The 19,542-nt window shown below is 39.4% G+C and overlaps 1 protein-coding gene and 1 long non-coding RNA gene across 28 annotated transcripts in view; both read left to right on the top strand.

The window, feature by feature from the left end:
- FMN1 (formin 1) overlaps positions 1 to 19,542 on the top strand; it is a 487,763-nt gene that overhangs the window by 129,675 nt on the left and 338,546 nt on the right. For 19 of the 27 annotated variants that reach the window (XR_014058706.1, XR_014058707.1, XR_014058704.1 and 16 more), the window contains one exon: positions 8,953 to 9,131. The exons of the other annotated variants lie outside the window; for them this stretch is intronic. Coding sequence is in view for 13 of the 19 variants with exons in the window: in XM_081507056.1 (XP_081363182.1) it covers positions 8,953 to 9,131 (179 nt within the window). In the remaining 6 variants the exon portion in view is untranslated. The remainder of the gene's footprint in view (positions 1 to 8,952; positions 9,132 to 19,542) is intronic. 27 annotated transcript variants of the gene reach the window in all.
- On the top strand, positions 4,313 to 6,113 carry LOC145512737 (uncharacterized). The gene is made up of 2 exons (XR_014058711.1): positions 4,313 to 5,096; positions 5,147 to 6,113. It is a non-coding gene; the product is annotated as an uncharacterized LOC145512737 (long non-coding RNA).

A 19,542-nucleotide genomic window follows, 5' to 3' on the forward strand; every position in this document is an offset into this window, starting at 1 on the left:
TCTATCACCTCCACTAGCTTTGTTTGTCATAATGCTTCCTAAGGCCTACTTGACTTCACACTCCAGGATGTGTTCTCTAGGTGAGTGACCACACCATTGTTATCCAGGTCATTAAAACCTTTTTTTTTTGTATAGTTCTTCTGTGTATTCTTGTCACCTCTTCTTAATCTCTTTTGCTTCTGTTAGGTCCTTGCTTTTTCTGTCCTTTATTGAGCTCATCTTTGCATGAAATATTTCCTTTATATCTCTAATTTTGTTGAAGAGATCTCTAGTCTTTCCCAATCTATTGTTTCCCTCTATTTCTTTGCATTGTTTACTTAAGAAGGCTTTCTTATCTCTCCTTGCTATTCTCTGAAACTCTGCCTTCAGTTGGATATATCTTTCCTTTTCTCCTTTGCCTTTCGATTCTCTTCTTTTCTCATCTATTTGTAAGGTCTCCTCAGACAGCCACTTTGCCTTCTTGCATTTCTTTTCCTTGGGGATGTGGTTTTGGTTACCACCTCATGTACAATGTTGTAAACCTCCACCCATAGTTCTTCTTAGTTCTTCATAAACAGGGCACTCTGTCTACCAGATCTAATAATCCCTTGAATCTATTTGTCACCTCCGCTATATAATCATAAGGGATTTTATTTAGGTCAATCATAAGGGATTTTATTTAGGTCATACCTGAATGGTCTAGTGGTTTTCCCTACTTTCTTCAATATAAGCCTCAATTTTGGAATAAAGAGCTCATGATCTGAGCCACAGTCATCTCCCAGTCTTGTTTTTGCTGACTGTATAGTCAGTGAAAAGGCTTAGGTGGGAATTCTGTAATCTAGCAATTTCTCTCAGAATTTAATATTAGAAAAACTTTTGTCCGCCCACAGGATTAGTGATTCTTCTTTTTGGTAACAGAGGTGAAATAACTAAATACTGCTTCATTCTTGCTTTATAAGGACACTCAAAACCATAGTTTGTTCTTAATATCTTAAATGTTTACCCTTAGAATTGGCATATGTGCCTTCTTTTTTTCTCTATGTCAGTCTTGTTATGTGTATTCAATTTTTGTGAATTTTTTAAGATCATTTCTTTTTAGAGAGATTTTTAAAAAACCTGTTGATTATAGATTTTATCATTCAAGGCTTAGTTTTTGTACTACCTTGGCTATTAAGATAATTTGTAATTATGTCATATCTCCTCAAGAGTTGGGTTTCCCACTGGTGGAAATATCCCCATAATAACTGGAGCGATGTGACTAAAAAGAAAAAAAGGTTATTCAAATTTATTTATAATGAATACTGTAAGAAACACATTTATTCTTGTCCCTCAGTAATATATTTTTTTCAATAAGCAAGTACTTTCCTCATGACCAAGCAGACCAAAATGTATTGATAACCTAGGCATTTGAAGTACCAATATCAATTTCTTCAGCATTTACTATATGCTTATGGACAGAGGCTCTTAATATCTCAGTGAACATTACAGCCTTCCAGATTTGACCCTTTCTTGATCTTTTCTGCACCAAACCTTACTTAGGTTCTCTCCCTCCTTCCTTGTATCATTTCTAAAGCAGAATGACTCAGCAGCATTTGTGCTTCTTTAAATACACGTCCCTGTTTTCAGGTGTTAAAATATCCAGCATAACTATAGCCACAGTTCAGTTTCCTGGGGTGAGTAATATTTGCCTCTCACCTAACATTTGTATTCTCTACAGGAAAAGATCATGGAAGGAGGTTAACGTAATAATCATAAAAAAAGATTTAATGCACCTCTTTAAAAAGCGATTTCATTTACAGCGATGCCTATAAATAGTTTCATTCATGCTCTAGTCTCCTGTGTTTGAACTTTGGGAACATGTGTCATAGTGTGTCTGTGAAGTGCCCTGAGGAGCTGCACTTTCTAGAGATGATCAGCCACTTCCTGAGAGCTATTGCATTTGATGATGTGAATTCTATTTTTAGAACTTGAACAGATTTGGGATCTGCTGCACTGGAGTGCTACTGTGAATTCTTATGAGCTTAATTTTTCTTCCCTGTATCTTCTTTGACAAAAAAAAAGTCCTTAACACAAGTATGTGATGTGTATTATGCTTTTGTTGTAAACTGCTTTCTTCTTCTTTTTTGTTTTTTTTAACTTAAAATAGAGTCTTGTTTTCATACTCCATCAGTTGATCACCCTGAGTCCATGAAAAGTTTTCTGTAGGAAAACGATTTTGAGCACAGCTCAATATTAGACATATTTTGATTATGTTCATCTTATTAATGAGGAAATAAAGATTCAAGGAGGTCTGGTAATTCCACTAACATTAAAACAACTACTAAAGGTCATGGTTAAGACTCGATCCCACCTATCAAACCATTCACATCTCCTTCTTCCTTAGACTTCAGTATTCCCACCTGGGAATTGACAATAATGTCCTTCTCTAAACAGCATGAAAGATTTCCCTGGAACTTGGATTTTAGTTCTACCTTTGCTGCTATCTGGGTATGTCAGAAATACTACAATCTTCCTGGATTTCTATTCCCTTAACTATAAAATGAGCAGTAGGGAGGGGAGATACATAAGATCCCTTCTAACTCTAAATTATATTTTGTTTGAATTTGCACATAATCTTAGAAATCCAAATAACATTGCATTTATTTGATGGAATTGGATGCTTTCTTCATAGACTCTGAAATTGATATGCCTACTCCCCCATCTGTCTTACTTCTGGATCTACCCACAGCCTTCTCTGCCTCTGTACACTGTCCACCTGTCTGTCTGTGCTCATCATTTCTCTCTCTACATACTCCTTACGAGGAGAGTTAGAGGCTGAGCTGGATTAGTAAGATGCTTTCTCAGAGTTGTATCTGCCTGGCTGGTTTAATGACATTATATCATTAAATATCACAAGGAATGAGAATTGGGGCAGTGGGATTGCTGAGGGTTGATCTCTAATTGACAGATACCAGCCATGAGACTTTTGCCAAAGCTCCATGTTCCTAGACATAGACGTGAATAATTATACACAGGCACATACCCTCTTTACAAGTACTTAACAATGTCACTTTCCATTAGCTACACATTTAGATTGCTGTCTCTCTTGCTTGTAAGTACCTGTTTGAATAACATAACGGAAGACAACCTGTCTCCCTTTACATATCAGTTCTGATATTCACGGTTGAGAAAATTTCACCTCTTTGGATTTATTTTAAGTCAAGTATGATGGATGGCCTTGGGAGCTACAGCATAGGAACAAAACTCATGAGAGTTTCAGGCTGAGGGTTTGTTTTTTTTTTTTCTCTTCTCCTTTTGGAGGCATAATACTCCATCATTGCTGTCAAGTGAGGGCTCAGTATGATGGGAAAATTAGAGGAGAAAGGCACTGTAATTTTGTTCCTTAGAGATTTTTGTCCAGATCTGATTATACAGTATGTTTGCATACTTCTCTTTGGAAGTTGGTGTGTGTGCGTGTGTGATAATTAAAACCAATGCCTGGTAAATAAGGTTATCATTTTTAATGAAATGTAGTTTGTGTGTGGATTGTGGTACGAATAAGGATATGGGCATGCTGTGATTTTTCACCTGATATTTTCAAAACCTAATACAGTGAATATTTTCAGTACAAATTATAAAAGAAACATATTGTAGTCTTTTAGTCCTCTCAGCTGAAATGGTTTTTTTTTTTTTTTTTTTAATAGATATGGTGTTTCTGATGGGGACAGATGATAGAGTGTATAAGGCAGCTATTTCAACATACAAAACTCAAATCTTAGTGGCTCAGAGCAAATATTTATTGTTTTTGTTCATTGGTCTAGAGTTGTCAAGGTTTACTTGATCTGATCTGAGTTCAGCTGTGCTGGCTCAGGGAGGTAGGACAGGATTTGGGTCTGCTCTGTGTCTAAGTCCAGGCTCCCTAGACGTGCTTATTTTGTGGTAATGGCAGAAACACAAGGCAGGGTGTTAAAACACACAATGCCTCTTCAGGGCTTGGCTCAGAACTGGCACACTGTCACACTGGCCACATGCAGTTTCCCCAAACAAGTCACAGGGCCACATCCAACATCCAGGGACTCGGTGTCCATGGACATGGGGAAATATATGACATCTGCATCAGTGGGAGAAGCTACAAAAGCAACTGGAAAAGGCCTTGGGTGAATAATCACAATGAAGTGAAGAGAGTAAAGATGTGGGAACAATAAACCAGTATATCTTAGGTAGGAAGACTCACTCCACTGGGGAAGTTGGGCTGTGGAGACTGCGTCTGGTTTTAAATGGCACATCACCTTTCCTTTCTGTCTGCTTCCTTTGTATTGATAATTGACAGCAAAATCCCAGTTTGATGTTGTAGGTTAGCATCAGGAAGTGCAGCTCATGTGGGAAAAACACAGACTTTCAAAGTGGTCCCAAGGTAAGTTGCCCTTCCTGTACTGTGACTGTGCTGTATGTTGTATTAACAGATGGTCAGTTGTGGAATTAACCTGTGTGTGTATGTGTGGTCCATCAAGCTGTTGAAATGATTTTGAGAAACAAAATAACTAATGAATACTGAGGAAAAATTAGATTTATAATCTGTGCACATGAAAGGGGGAAGACATGATTATGTTGATAAGGCTGTTTTAAGCTTTTCAGAAAATGTTCCATGAAAATCTAACACCTTAAAATCTATTTGCATTAGAAATTTAAATGATATTTGACTGTTGTGACAGAATATACTTACCTAATTTCAGATAATTTTTATCTCTCTTTATTAAATATATTCAGTTGAAGAGAGTAGTATGGATACGACCTATTTTAGTAGACATAGACATATGCTTTATTTTTGACTGTTCAGAAAATGAGTTGATATTATTAAAACTCTTCAAAGACTTACTTTAGTTATACATATATGTACATATACATTATTTTTGAATATTCTTTTTCATTATGGCTTATCATATTGACTACAGTTCTCTGTGCTATATAGTAGGACCTTGTTGTTTATCCATTCTATAATATATATAATGGAATTGGAGGTTGGGGTTCGCAGACCATTATATGCAGAATGGATATACAAGATCCTACTGTATAGCACAGGGTACTGTATTCAATATCCTGTAACAAACTGTAATGGAAAAGAATATTTTCAGTTTTAGGCAATGAGACTAAAGCAGAAGCCTGACAAGAGATTTCTAGAAACGTTTAGGCAATGAGACTAAAGCAGAAGCCTGACAAGAGATTTCTAGAAACGTTTCTCTTTCCTGCTAAATGGTAACAATAGCTCTGGCACTGACTTTTCTCCTCATGCCTGGAGATGGAACAGGCATCTGGAGGCAAGAAATAAAATGCCAACCTATGATGATGATGTAATAGAAAGCCAGAAGGATGAATCCTTAAGCTGTTTATCAGTGCCAGCAACCAACCAACCTCCCTGCAGTTTTCCTACTATAACAAATAAATGGGCTATCCATGCTGGCTCAGCGGTAAGGGTTCCGCCTACAGTGCTGGAGATGCGGGTTCGGATCCCTGGGAGGAGGTGGCGACCCACTCTAGTATTCTTGCAGGAGGGTCACATGGACAGAGGAGCCTGGCAGACTGCAGTCCATGGGGTCGCAGGGAGTGGAACATGACTGAGCACATGTACATAAATACGAAATAGATAAATGGCAAATTTGTGAGACACATCTTAAATAGCGGTTCCTGATACTTGTAAGTAGATTCAAACTAATATAATTTTTAGAATATATGAAAATGCAGTGTGTGTTAGTTGCTCGGTCGTGTCCAACTCTTTGTGACACTGGGGACTGTGGACCATCGGGCTCCTCTGTCTGTGGGATTCTCCAGGCGGCAGTGCTGGAGTGGTTGCCATTTCCTCCTCCAGGGTATTTTCCAGACCCAGGGGTCAAACCCAAGTCTCCAGCATTGGTGGGGGGGGGACCAGGGTACTGGTTTCGTCTCAACCACCAGGGAATCCCCAGTGATATTATGCAAAAACAAATAAGTCTATAACCATAGAAGATAAAATCAGTGAGAATCTAATATCAATTAGCTGGACAGAAAACAGACATTTCAAGAGTGTTTTTATGTGAATGACTAGGAAAATAGATGGTCCAAAATAAAAGTTTGTTCTTCATTAAACTACTGTCTTCTTTGACAAGAAAAAAAAAAGAAAATATATACATATATATATAACTCAATCACTTTGCTCTACAGCAGAAATTAACACAATATTGTATATCAGTTATACTTTGATAAAAATAATGAAATAATAAAATAATTTATTTTATTTCCAATGGTGAATTTGTCCTGTGTCCTCGCCTACTTTGTCAGACCTTGAGAAGAACTGTTTTGTTACTTATTTCTACCCTTGGTCTTTCCTTTCCTAACAACCTTTCCCCAGATTGCTACCCATCATAGTTTTACCTTGATTGTTTGCTTCATAGGGATATTGTCTGGTTAAAATTAGGTATTAGAAACTGGTTCTTCATGATTAAAACTGTTTCTAATATGAACTTACTTTTCATTGTTTCTGCCTAAATTTCACAGTCTTTCCCTCTGCATAAAGTGAGCTAGATTGCACCCCACACCTGCTTCATGCAGTGGTGGACAGCCACAAAAGGTGTGTAGATGCATTTCCATGGGCATCTGTATTTTATCTAAGGACACGAGGTCCTTATCTTTGTGGGAATTTACCTCTCTCATATACCTAAATGATGAACCACTCACCAGACAATGTGCCTTTGATGATCAAGGTGTCTTACCTTAGGTGTTGCACAGCATGTTCTCTGTGATGTATACAGCATGTTTTATGTTGTTTTGTCAATCTGTGTAAACTGTACCCAAAGCCAGAAGCTATTCCAAAATAAAAGTGGAGAGTGGAGGGGTTTGAAATGAGAGGTGTGATTAGTAATTAATACATTTCGAAGACAAGGTAGCTAGGTTAGAGTACACCATAAATTTTAAAAGGCTTATTTTCTCTTTTCTTGCCAAAAATGAGGGGGGATGAGCTAAATAAATAGAAATTATCTAAACAGAAATATTCTAGGAGAGGAAGAAGCTTTATAAATGGAAATTAAAAGGGGTCCACGCTTTAGTCCCTTCATCTCTTAAAGCATGGCCAGCACTGCCCTCTTCTTGGGGTCACCATGAGTATACAGTTGAGGAGCTTAGCAGACTGTCTCCTCTCTGAGGTTCTTTTAGGCATTATTCCTCCGTGTCTTCAGAGCAGGAGTGGGGGCCACTCTGTAGCACACGAGGCCCTAAACAAGACCCCAGAAGAAAGTCTGTCTGGAGATAGTAGGTAGAAAGAGGCTTGTGAAAAGAATGAGGCCAAGTTCCTGAAAAGACCCTCATTCTAAGACACCTAACTCAGGTGAAGAAAGAGCTTAGTTGTAATCTTCTGGACGCACATGTCTGCAGAATAGATGCCCAAGGCCCTGGACCTTCATTTTCTTGGTTTTCACTGCAGTGTTTTGTGGACATCCTGCCAGAGGGCAACTGGAGAGACACTGTGACCTGTATCATCTTTCAGTTTTAAAGTGTGATTGGAAACCAACCAACCGAACAGGCAAACAAAAAGCAAAACCTTGGGTGTTTCCAAATTTTCTCCTGAAATGCTACTCTAATATAAAGGAGAAGTGTGTTATCCCACAGTCCTTTTGTTTGCTGACTTACTCTCGGCTCAGATTACTTGTAAGTCAGGTGTTCAGCGTGGCTGAAGTCATTGGCTGGCACTGGGCCCCTGCCAAAGAGACACTATTACAAGGATTATGTGTAATAAACACCCTATCACATATCCAACAGTCATCTCTATTGCAAAAGTACACCGAGCCTAAACCCTTAACTTCTGCCTGGGCGCTTAATATTTTGCCAAGGTTGCTGACCAGGAACTAGAAGAGGTCTAGGAACCTGAGAGCTCTATGGGATGTTAGGGGTAATCTCATTGTTTCCAAACTCTATTCAAGTGGAACACTGGTGGCTTGTGACATGTTTAACGGGTGTCCCTTTAATTGGATTCTGTGGTCAACTAAGTTTGGAAAATGCTATTATATAGAGTTAAGTTTCTTTGCCAAAGGACATCTCAAGGTCTTAAGTATGCTGACATGAGTCATGGCTCTGGGGATAAAAGCATGTAGCTTTTATCCCACTCACTTGACCACAAAGTCCTTTTATTGTAGGACCGGTATCGCCATCTCAAAAATGTCAGGCAGAGATCATGGAGTCTAGTCACTAAGAGCACGCCTGCTAGTGTTTGACTGCCTGGGTTCAATTCCTGGCTTTATCATTTACTGATCTTAAGCAATTCGCTGAACATCTTTGCACTTCAGTTTTCCCATCTAAAATGAGAACCCTAATGATACCTACCTTTACTTATTTTGAAAACCAAAGAACAGGGTTAAGAACTGCGCCTGACACGTAGTTGACTATTATTACCCTAACACAGTTCAAAGAAGAACTAGCTTAATACTCTCATTCTGGAGATAGGAAAGTGAGTTCCCAGTAGCGCACTCATGTAGGTGTCACTAATTCAACACACTGACCAAAGGCCAGCGATCCCCAGAAATGAAGATGAACTGGGTGCAGTTCCTGCTCTCGAAGAATACACACTAGTGACTTGGTTCAGGTGATACCTTTTTCTAGTAAAGCCAACTTGTAAGTCAGGAGTGCAGGACTCTGGACTTCTGTCCTGCAGCTCATCTTCTGATTCTGTTCTGAAACAGAATGCTCTGGATAGCCTGATTGGTAAGCAGGAATAGGGAGCACTGAATACAGCTAATAGACTTATTTTTTATATGCCTTGGATATGAGGGCATATATTTTAATTCATTCTGAGTGTGATGCAGAAAGAGTAATTAAGATAAGTGCTTTTGGAGGAAAGCAAACCCTTAAAATATAACCTAGAAAGGGAAGGAAGAGGTGGTATGCAGTAGCCCACATAGGAGTCCCCAGAAATGGCTGGCTTGATGTATTGTCACCACTGTGTCACTCATGGTCTTCTCTGCTTTGGTCTAGGCATCTCCTCTGAGGGCTTTGCCCGGGACGGCTTCAGTGAGCAGACAGCAGCTAAAGACCTTCCCAGCAAAGATGGAGGGGCATGGGTCCTGGCTTACAGAGCAGGGCCAGCCTGTCCATTTCTGCTCCATGAGGAAAGAGAGAAACCCAACAGAAATGAATTGCACTTGGATCTCCATGTGAGTAGAAACCTTTGTGTTTGTGCTATGACTCTTTGTATATGATAGAGATTCATTTAATATGCATGTAACATAAAGTGTGTCTGCGAGGCTGCTAAAGCTGTCTTTTGTGTGAGGGTCATTGTCTAAAAATCAGTCAGCTGCGGAAAACAGATACGTTGCTGATTTGAAATTTGTGCACTAGGAAGTGACTGTGTTTACACAGTCATGTAAATATCTGAGCATTTATAGAGTACTCTGATAACATCACTTTGTGGCCTACACCTCATTGTGGGAGACGCCATTTGCCACTCCTAATATAGATGGGGAAACAGTGGAAACAGTGTCAGACTTTATTTTTTTGGGCTCCAGAATCACTGCTGATGGTGACTGCAGCCATGAAATTAAAAGACGCTTACTCCTTGGAAGGAAGGTTATGGCCAACCTAGATAGCATATTTAAAAGCAGAGACATTACTCTGCCAACAAAAGTCCATCTAGTCAAGGCTATGGTTTTTCCAGTGGTCATGTATGGTTGTGAAGGTTGGACGGTGAAGACAGCTGAGCGCCGCAGAATTGATGCTTTTGAACTGTGATGTTGGAGAAGATTCTTGAGAGTCCCTTGGACTGCAAGGAGATCCAATCAATCCATCCTAAAAGAGATCAATCCTGGGTGTTCATTGGAAGGTCTGATGTTGAAGCTGAAACTCCAATACTTTGGCCACCTCATGCAAAGAGGTGACTCATTGGAAAAGACCCTAATGCTGGGTAGGATTGGGGGCGGGAGGAGAAGGGGACGACAGAGGATGAGATGGTTGGATGGCATCACCGACTCGCTGGACATGGGTTTGGGTAGACTCCGGGAGTTGGTGATGGACAGAGAGGCCTGGCGTGCTGCAATTCATGGGGTCGCAAAGAGTCAGACATGACTGAGCGACTGAACTGAACTGAATATTTTTCTAAAACTTTGAGAACATACAGTAACTGACTGATATGTTCTGGATCCTCCAGTGAAATTCAAATAGCCTGTCTTCCACAGTCCTACACCTTCCTTTCTCTGCAGCCACTCAAATAACAGATGAACAGTTTGGCAGGAAATCTGCCAAATACAGGATGACCCATTAAAAAAACAGCCTTCTCTTTCCCATTCATGTATGGATTCATTGACACAGAAGCACTAAGTGACCTATACAAAGCAGAGGGCTGGGTTTTATCTACTTCCACATTGTAGACTGTTAAATTGTCACCACCCCCCTTCACCTCCCCATTTTCTGTCAGAGATGAGAGTGAGCATTAGGAATCCAAGAGGTGCTTCCTCACTGCAGCCCCCCACCCCCACCCCTGCCATTAACTTTAATACTTACTGACAATTTGGGTTCCTGATTTCATTTAACACTTTCCAATTCATTACTTTCAAGCCTGGAAGTGGCCTGTAATATTCATATGGGTGACAATTTTCTCAGGCATGCAAGAGCACAAGAATCTTGTACTTTTCATAATCATAAAACCAGTCATCGTATGTCATTTTAGAAAAGCACTGGACATTTCAGTTATTGTAAAAGGAGATTTGGAATGAAGCTGAGAGATGTAAAAACTACAACCATTCATGAGATGAACTGGAAATTTATAGTTTTTTTTAACCTGAGTTCAGTTCAGTTGCTCAGAGAAGGCAATGGCAACCCACTCCAGTACTCTTGCCTGGAGAATCCCAGGGATGGGGGAGCCTGGTGGGCTGCCATCTGTGGGGTCGCACAGAGTCGGATATGACTGAAGTGACTTAGCAGCAGCAGCAGCAGCAATTCAGTCACTAAGTCATGTCTGACTCTTTACAACCCCATGGACTGAAGCATGCCAGGCTTCCCTGTCCATCACCAATACCCAGAGCTGACTCAGACTCATGTCCAATGAGTCAATGATACCATCCAATCATCTCATCCTTGGTCGTCCCCTTCTCCTCCAGCCTTCAGTCTTTCCCAGCATCGGGGTCTTTTCAAATGAGTCAGTTCTTCGCATCAGGTGGCCAAAGTATTGGAGTTTCAGCTTCAACATCAGTCCTTCCAATGAATATTCAGGACTTATTTCCTTCAGGGTGAACTGATTGGATCTCCTTGCAGTCCAAGGGACTCTCAAGAGTCTTCTCTAACACGACAGTTCAAAAGCATCAATTCTTCAGCGTTCAGCTTTCTTTATAGTTCAACTCTCACATCACATACATGACTACTGGAAAAACCATAGCTTTGACTAGACAGACCTTTGTCGGCAAGGTAATGTCTCTACTTTTTAATACTCTGTCTAGGTTGGTCATAACTTTTCTTCCAAGGAGCAAGCATCTTTTAATTTCATGGCTTCAGTCACCATCTGCAGTGATTTTGGAGCCCCCCAAAATAAAGTCTATCACTGTTTCCATTGTTTCCCCATATATTTGCCATGAAGTGATGGGACCAGATACCATGATCTTAGTTTTCTGAATGTTGAGTTTTAAGCCAATTTTTTTTCACTCTCCTCATTCACTTTCATCAAGAGGCTTTTTAGTTCTTCTTTGCTTTCTGCCATAATGGTGGTGTCATCTGCATATCTGCAATTATTGATATTTCTCCTGGAAATCTTGATTCCAGCTTGTGCTTCCTCCAGCCCAGGGTTTCTCATGATGCACTCTGCATATAAGTTAAATAAGCAGGGTGACAATATATAGCCTTGACATATTCCTTTCCCAATCTGGAACCAGTCTGTTGTTCCATGTCCAGTTCTAATTGTTGCTTCTTGACCTGCACACAGATTTCTCAGGAGGCAGGTCAGGTGGTCTGGTATTCCCATCTCTTGAAGAATTTTCCACAGTTTGTTGTGATCCACACAGAGGCTTTTGACTTTTTTTTTAACCTCACTCTACCTAAGGAGAAGGCAATGGCACCCCACTCCAGTACTCTTGCCTGGAAAATCCCATGGATGGAGGAGCCTGGTAGGCTGCAGTCCATGGGGTCGCTAAGAGTCGGATACAACTGAGTGACTTCACTTTCGCTTTTCACTTTCATGCATTGGGGAAGAAAATGGCAACCCACTCCAGTGTTCTTGCCTGGAGAATCCCAGGGACAGCGGAGCCTGGTGGGCTGCCATCTATGGGGTCGCACAGAGTCGGACACGACTGAGGTGACTTAGCAGCAGCAGTAGCAGTAGCTACCTAAAAAGCAGCTGTGTATCTTGAGATACACTCAAGTAAGAAGTGTAACAGCGACATCTACTGGTCAGACTAAGTTGAGCTTGCTGCAGCAGGAGGTCTGGCATGTAACAGTGCTGAAATGAGCTTGAAAGTCTTTCTTTTTCTTCTGTGTTTTAAAAAATTCTGGGTTTATGTTGTTTTTAACCTATTGGCTAAACTATGTATTCCTTGTTTTCCTTGTCCCTGTAAATTAAATTATTTCCTAATTTTACTTTATTTCAGTTATAGAAATCATATATAATACTTCTAGAAAATTTGAAATATGTAGTTAAATTGAAAGAAAAGAAATAATTCATAACCTCAGCAACCAAAGACAACAACTATAAAAATTTGATAAATTATATTTGTATTTTTCACTATGTATGACTTATTTTCAGTGAGGGATTATTTTTAACTTGTAAGCATAGATTTTATACCTTTCTTTCCCCTTTACTTATTACTCTTACATTGCTTGTTCATGGTGTTACAAATTCCTCTGGATGTATTTTAAGTGAATGTGTAGTATTCTTCAACATTGTGTCCTAAAATTTATTTAATCATTTCTCTATTATTGAGGCTAGAGTTGGTTTTTTTAAAAATTTGAAATAGTATTACAACTTGGAAATAAATAGCACTACCATATGTATAATTTTTCTTATACCCCTCCCTACCAATATTAAGATAAACTTTGGTTTATTGTCTATAAGTATTTTTAGACTTTTGAAACATATCATCACATAAACAAGGCCTATATCTTGAACTAACCTTTAATGGGGTATATGTGTTTGTGTATGTATATATATGTATACACACATGTTTATACATGAAGTGAAGTGAAGTTGCTCAGTCATGTCTGACTCTTTGTGACCCCATGGACTGTAGCCTACCAGGCTCCTCTGTCCATGGGATTTTCCAGGCAAGAGTACTAGAGTGGGTTGCCATTTCCTTCTCCAGGGGATCTCCCCGGCCCAGAGATCAAACCTGGATCTCCCTCATTGTAGGCAGATGCTTTACCTTCTGAGCTACCAGGGAAGCCCCTGTTTATACATATTATACTATAAATATAATATTCATATATCATATATAAATAGCATGTATTTATATATAAAATTTATATAAATACACAATAAAATATATAAATATTTACATGCTTCTTAGTTTTTTAAATTATAATTTTTAAACGTTGGGATAGTTCCTTTAGATTATTTTCTGCATTAGCAGTTTTTACACTTTGGGCCATAAGCCTCCCCACCTCCAACTCTCTCCCTTCCTTAGATGCTACAATTTGACTCCTATGTTTTAAATATTGTTATTCTAAGTAAGATGTCCATTCAGGAGAAGGGTTCTCCTGATTTAGTAAAAGTTTGCATCTTGTTACTGATTTCCAGCTCGCACTAGTGGTAAAGGACCCACCTGCCAGTGCAGGAGACATAAGAGACGTGGGTTCCATCCCTGAGTCAAGAAGATCTCTGGAGGAGGGCATGGCAACCCACTTTACTATTCTTGCCTGGAGAATCCTATTGACAGAGGAGCCAGGTGGGCAGGCTACAGTCCATAGGATCGCAAAAAGTCGGACCCAACTGAAGTGACTTAGCATCCACACATGCACGCACTGATCACCATACCAGCACCATACCACCATACCAGAAGGAAAGGACTTCTTTCCTCTGGGGGTTGTGAACGCTAAGGTCAGGGAGGAGGGTATCGCTGCATGATATTTTGATCAGTCTTAAATGTTGCAGGACTGTTCTGTTTTCAGTTTTGAATCTGATTTGCAATGTCACCATCAAGAAGTTACTTTAATCAGGCTTTTTCAGTGGAGATATAGCTTTTCATTAGTGTGTAGGGGTGATAGCTATAACATTTACTAATTGATGGAAATTTGGCATCCACGAATCAGAATGACCCCAAGCATTCGGGCTGGGACTGTTAGGGCCCTTATTTAGCTGCAGATTAATTTTTTTTTTGAAGTTAAGAGCCAGAGAGGAAATATTTCAGGCTTTGGGGACCATACAGTCTCTATTGCAATCACTCTGTTGACAAAAGTAACCATAAAGAATACATACATAGTAAGTGTGTCTGTGTTCCAGTAAAACTCTGTAGACGCTGAAATTTGCATTTCATATAATTTTCGCCTATTGAAAACATTGTTCATCTTTGATTTTTCCCTCCACCATTAAAAAATGTAAGGATCGTTCTTAGAAGACATTCAAAAACAAGCAGTGGGTCAGATCTGGGCCCCTCTGCTTTGGACCAGGAGATGGAAATCTCATTTACTTCACTTCTACTGCTGACTCAACCACTAAGTAGCTATGGGACTCTGGGCACCACCTTAAGTTCCATGGGCCTCAGTTTCTTTATCAAATGTGTGCTGACAGAATGGGACGAACAGGAACAGATAAAACAAAAATTCCTTTTTGTTATAATATTAAATTTCCTGATTCTGCTAAAGGAGTATAAATCAACCTAAGCAATGTGATGTATGGAGAGTGGAAATTATTTAAAAGAAATGTAAAGAAAGAAATGGCAGTTATTTAAAAGGAAGAAATCTTAATATTCTCAACGTGAATTATTGTTTTAAAATGAGGAACAATGTCACCACTCCGATAGCAAGACCAAAATTTATAGTCTCATAACTCTGAAGGCTCATATCACTTCTGTTTCTTCAATGCTATCCTTTTTTCCCCTCCCATTTTACTGAGGTATAAGTAACATGTAATACTGTATAAGTTTCAAGTGTCTAGATGTTTAACATAATGATTTGATATACATACATACTGTAAAATGATCACCACCCATCTTATCGCCTCATATAGTTACAATTATTTTTCTTACAATGAGAGCTTTCAAAATCTACCAAGCAACTTTCAAATACACAATACAGCATTGTTAGCTATAGCTACCATCCTGTACTTACTTCCCCAGGACTTAAAAATCTTACATTGGGAGCCTGTACCTTTTGATCACCTCACCCATTTCCCTCCATATCTGGCAACCACCAATCTGTTTTCTGTTTCTATGAATTTGGCTATTTTTAGATTCTACCTATAAATGAGAGCATACAGTATTCATCTTTCTCTGTCTGACTTATTCCACTTAGCACAGGGCTCGCAGGGTCCATCCATGTTGTTGCCTGTCACATTCATCATTTAGTTACTGAACTGTGAGAAGGTGCAAGGGTTCCTTGGGAGAATGGCAGGAGGTGGAGCTGGTAGAGGGTAAATACCAGGGAGGTTCTGAGCAGCATCTTTTACCAAGCAGTATATATTTCAGTGTTTAAGTGACCAGTGCTGCCAACATGGCGCCACTTGGCTGCATGTCAGCCAGACTGTTATGTAGAGAGGTTCTGTTTGGGTGATCATCTTGCTGTAGCAAACCATGTAGACCATTCTGGGTGATCTAGAAAGTTCTCAAAAGAACCTCTTGCTCAGTCAGTTCCACTTTTAGGTCGTGAGGTTGCTAAATATTATATAGGACACAAGTATTATATAGGATATACTCATAGTGAAAAATTATTTATTGTTTGTCTGAAATTAAAATTTAGCTGGTTGTCCTGTATTTTGCTTACTAAATCTGGCAACCCTAGGTATCAATTTGGGAGCACCATCCAAATAAACCAAATGTGTGAATTGCCTTAAGGTAGTGTCTATGCATGATAAATCCTCAGTCACCCAAGAGTGCCCATTTAGAGCATGAACATTACACAGTTAGCCTTAAAGGGCAGTTTCTTAAATTCCACTATAGGACACTATCATTAGCTATGCTTCTCATTTTCTAGTGCACTTTGAGCTAGACATGTCAAGGCAACTGAATCTGAAAAGACTAGAGAGCAAATGGAGTCTAACTTCTTATTACAGGTGCAGTTTCTTAAAGATTCCATCTGAGATGACTTTTCACCATGGAGGATAGTGTGTAAAACGTCTGTAAACAAGGGATATGGGCAGGGTTGAAAAAAGATGCTGATGGAGGTGTGGCCTGAGATGGGCCACAAGGTATGAAAAGTAGAAAAGGTAAACAGCCATCGAGATTCTGTATTGGTGGCATGAATTCTGAAAGTAGGGTTTCGCATGCAGATTTTAAAACACAGACCTTGAACTCTTCTTGGAGATACTGGTTTCCAAGGACTATCTCAATCACCCCACCTGTGGGGCCTGGAGTTCTCCTTGCTGAACTGGGTTCATTGTCTGGGGAGGACACAGCATCGGGTTGCAAGTAATTACATCTTATGAACAGAAGGATATAATTACCAAGTCCACACCCAACCTTAAGTGTCTACACCAGTGACAAAACTGCCATGTATTGATCACTGGCTCAAGGCCAGGCCCCACCCTTTGTACCTGTTGTACAAGTTAGGAGACAGGTTCAGTAAAGTCAGGTGCAAGGATTTGAACCCAAGTCTGTCTGAGTCTGGACACAGGTACTTAAATGTTAAGCCTCTCTACCTCTCTATTAATTGGATGCTTTGTTTATTTGTTTTGTTTTTTTTTTCTGTTTTGTTTCTAATTGAAGAACCAAATCCATTGTGTAGATATGAATTAGCTCCCATAATCAGTGCAAAGGCTTGAGAATTAAAACCAGAACAAAAATCACCCCACAGAACTCAGTCCAGTGAAGATTCTGTAACAGATTCTCACATGGAACACTGCATGCTTTAGACCTTTGGTCTTTGCGGTTAACGGGGGAACACTGGTGGGAACATGAGCAGATTTCAGTCCCTCCACATTCCTTCATTCCTAAAAGACAAACTCCGCAGCCATCAATTAGCTTCAACTGCAAAGAATGAATGCAGAGGGCTCTCTGATATGCTGCCTTTGCAGTACATGGGCTTCCCTGGTGGCTCAAGCAGTAAAGAATCTGCCTGGAATGCAGGAGATGCAGGAAACATGGGTTCGATCCCTGGGTCAGGAAGATCCCCCAGAGGGCGTGACAACTCACTCCAGTATTCTTGCCTGGAGAACCCCTCAGACAGAGGAGTCTGGTGGGCTATATAGTCCATAGAGTCACAAGACTTGGACACGACTGAAGCGACCGAGCACGCACGCACGCAGTACATGGAAAGGAACACATCTTGGTCTCGTCTTTCACGGAAGCCAGTGAGAGCCTACTGCTTAAAGCTAAAGGCCACAGGTGGACGTCCTCAAATCATTAGCATATTCATGGCAATGGGGATTATATTTGCAAGTGAAGTGAGTTCAGAATTAGCCAACTAGTTTGTTTTCTGAAGGAGTGTGTTTATTTGCATGTGTGAGTACATATGTGTGAGTGTGTGAAAGAGAAAGAGAGAGATTGTGTATCTGTGGGCTGTGTGATAAATGATCAAGAAATGATTCAGGCAAAAAGGACAGTTGGAAGGGATGAATTATTGATGAAACTAGAAAATTACACTTGTTTCTTAAGAACTCCTCAGCACTTTAAGTCATGACAAAGCAGTTGAAAAAAAGTTATCTGGTTTTATTCCTAAAGCCCATGAAATTTAACCTGTTATCTCTTTCAAATTAGTTTCAGTTTTGCAGCTAGTATGGAAGGTTGGTATACATTTCAGTAGAAACCCTAGTTTATGCCAGTCATAAAGCTCAGTTCTTAGGCCATTTCTCACACTTCCCTTGACATGTACTTGTCTTCTCTATAAATGACAAGATCACAACAAACCTAGTGACATCCCAGATTTCTTTATAAAACAAAAAGAGTAAGTTTGACTTAACCATTGGACACCTTAGTGGTTAATGAAATTGTGAAATTCACTTTTTTTTTTAATCTTGATAACACTGTGCTCATTTCCTCTGTCCTGACATGAAACAGAATAGCTATTCATGTAAAACTGGACTCTTGAAGTGTCTACATAGAGACACTTATACTCTCAGACCCTGAAAGACCACAGATTAGAACTGAGTTTTATAAAATCGGTGAGAAATGTGTAGATGAATTTTATTTAAATTATTGGAATATTGCACTGATATATTTCATTTAGCTTCTCTAAAATTCAAATAATTGCTTTTTTGTTCCCTTAGAGTGGGTTCCATTTTTTTAAGCCTCCCTTTTCTGCCCCCAAAACTACAGTTTTGTGTGCATTGCTTAGACTATGAGCTTCACATTATTTCTTTAAAGCTGGTCTCTTTCTACATGTATCATTTATGTTCCATGTGTGAATTTCGGAAAAGTATTTTCTGTCTTTTCTAAGATAGAAATGGGAATCTGTGGTTAAAAAATTACATCCCATATGACCCATTTAGAATTTGAAACACAGCAGCCTTTGCCTAGAGAATGTTTGCGAGTACTCCTGAGCTAACATAAGGCTCCAGTTTTTATGACCCGATTATTTTTCTCTTGCTTTTTGATTTTTACATGTTTTAATTAAGTCATCTTAATATATGATTATTATTGCTTCTGAATTGCATTAAGAACTGCAGCACTATAACTGTCCTGAGTATGAGCATTACAAATGTCCCTTTTGAGCTACAGGAAGTAAGTGACCGTGATTCTAGGAACTGTTGTAACATTTCTCCAGAATATTTCATGAAAATGGCAGTAGCACTATATATACTTGTTTGGTTTAAGTCCCAAATTAAAATAGTGTACAAAATGGAGGCAACAGTGACTATATTTCAAAATTATGGAAATACGATTTTTTCCACTTTATTGATCCCTGTAGCTATACATGCTCCACAGTAATAATGGTCACTATTTATTGAGCCGCTGTGGTGAACTGAGCAAGCACTGGGTTAGGGATATTAGCACATTTAATTCTTAGAACAATCCTACAAGTTAAATATTTTCCCCATTTTATATATGTAAATACTGGTTCATAGAGCTAAAGAACTTGCCTAAGTGTCACAGTTTGTATGTAACTAGTAAGATCCTGTGTTGAACCCAAATGTGTTTCACTTCAAAGCCAGGGCTATGCTCCCCTCATTTTTTCTTTGTCCTCTCTTAACTGTGGTAAAGAATAGGGTCATAGTTGTGAGGATCCCCTGGAGAAGAAAATGGCTAACCAATCCAGTATTCTTGCCTGGGGAAATCCATAGACAGAGGAGTCTGGTGGGCTATATAGTCCATGAGGTTGCAAAGAGTTGGACAGGACTGGGCAACTAGCACTTTCACTTTTGTGACAATGCTTAGCTTACTTTCTCCTTTGCAATTTTAATGCCTTTACATTGGTTTCCATATTTTTCTTTAAAAATGACTAAATGATGTGGGTATTAACTTCAAGGAATCAGTAATGATTCTGTGTCCTTTCTGCTTT

The sequence above is a fragment of the Giraffa tippelskirchi genome, chromosome 7 (assembly GCF_054371585.1).
Source record: "Giraffa tippelskirchi isolate mGirTip1 chromosome 7, T2T-mGirTip1v1.2.pri, whole genome shotgun sequence".
In the NCBI taxonomy this organism is placed as follows: Eukaryota; Metazoa; Chordata; class Mammalia; order Artiodactyla; family Giraffidae; genus Giraffa; species Giraffa tippelskirchi.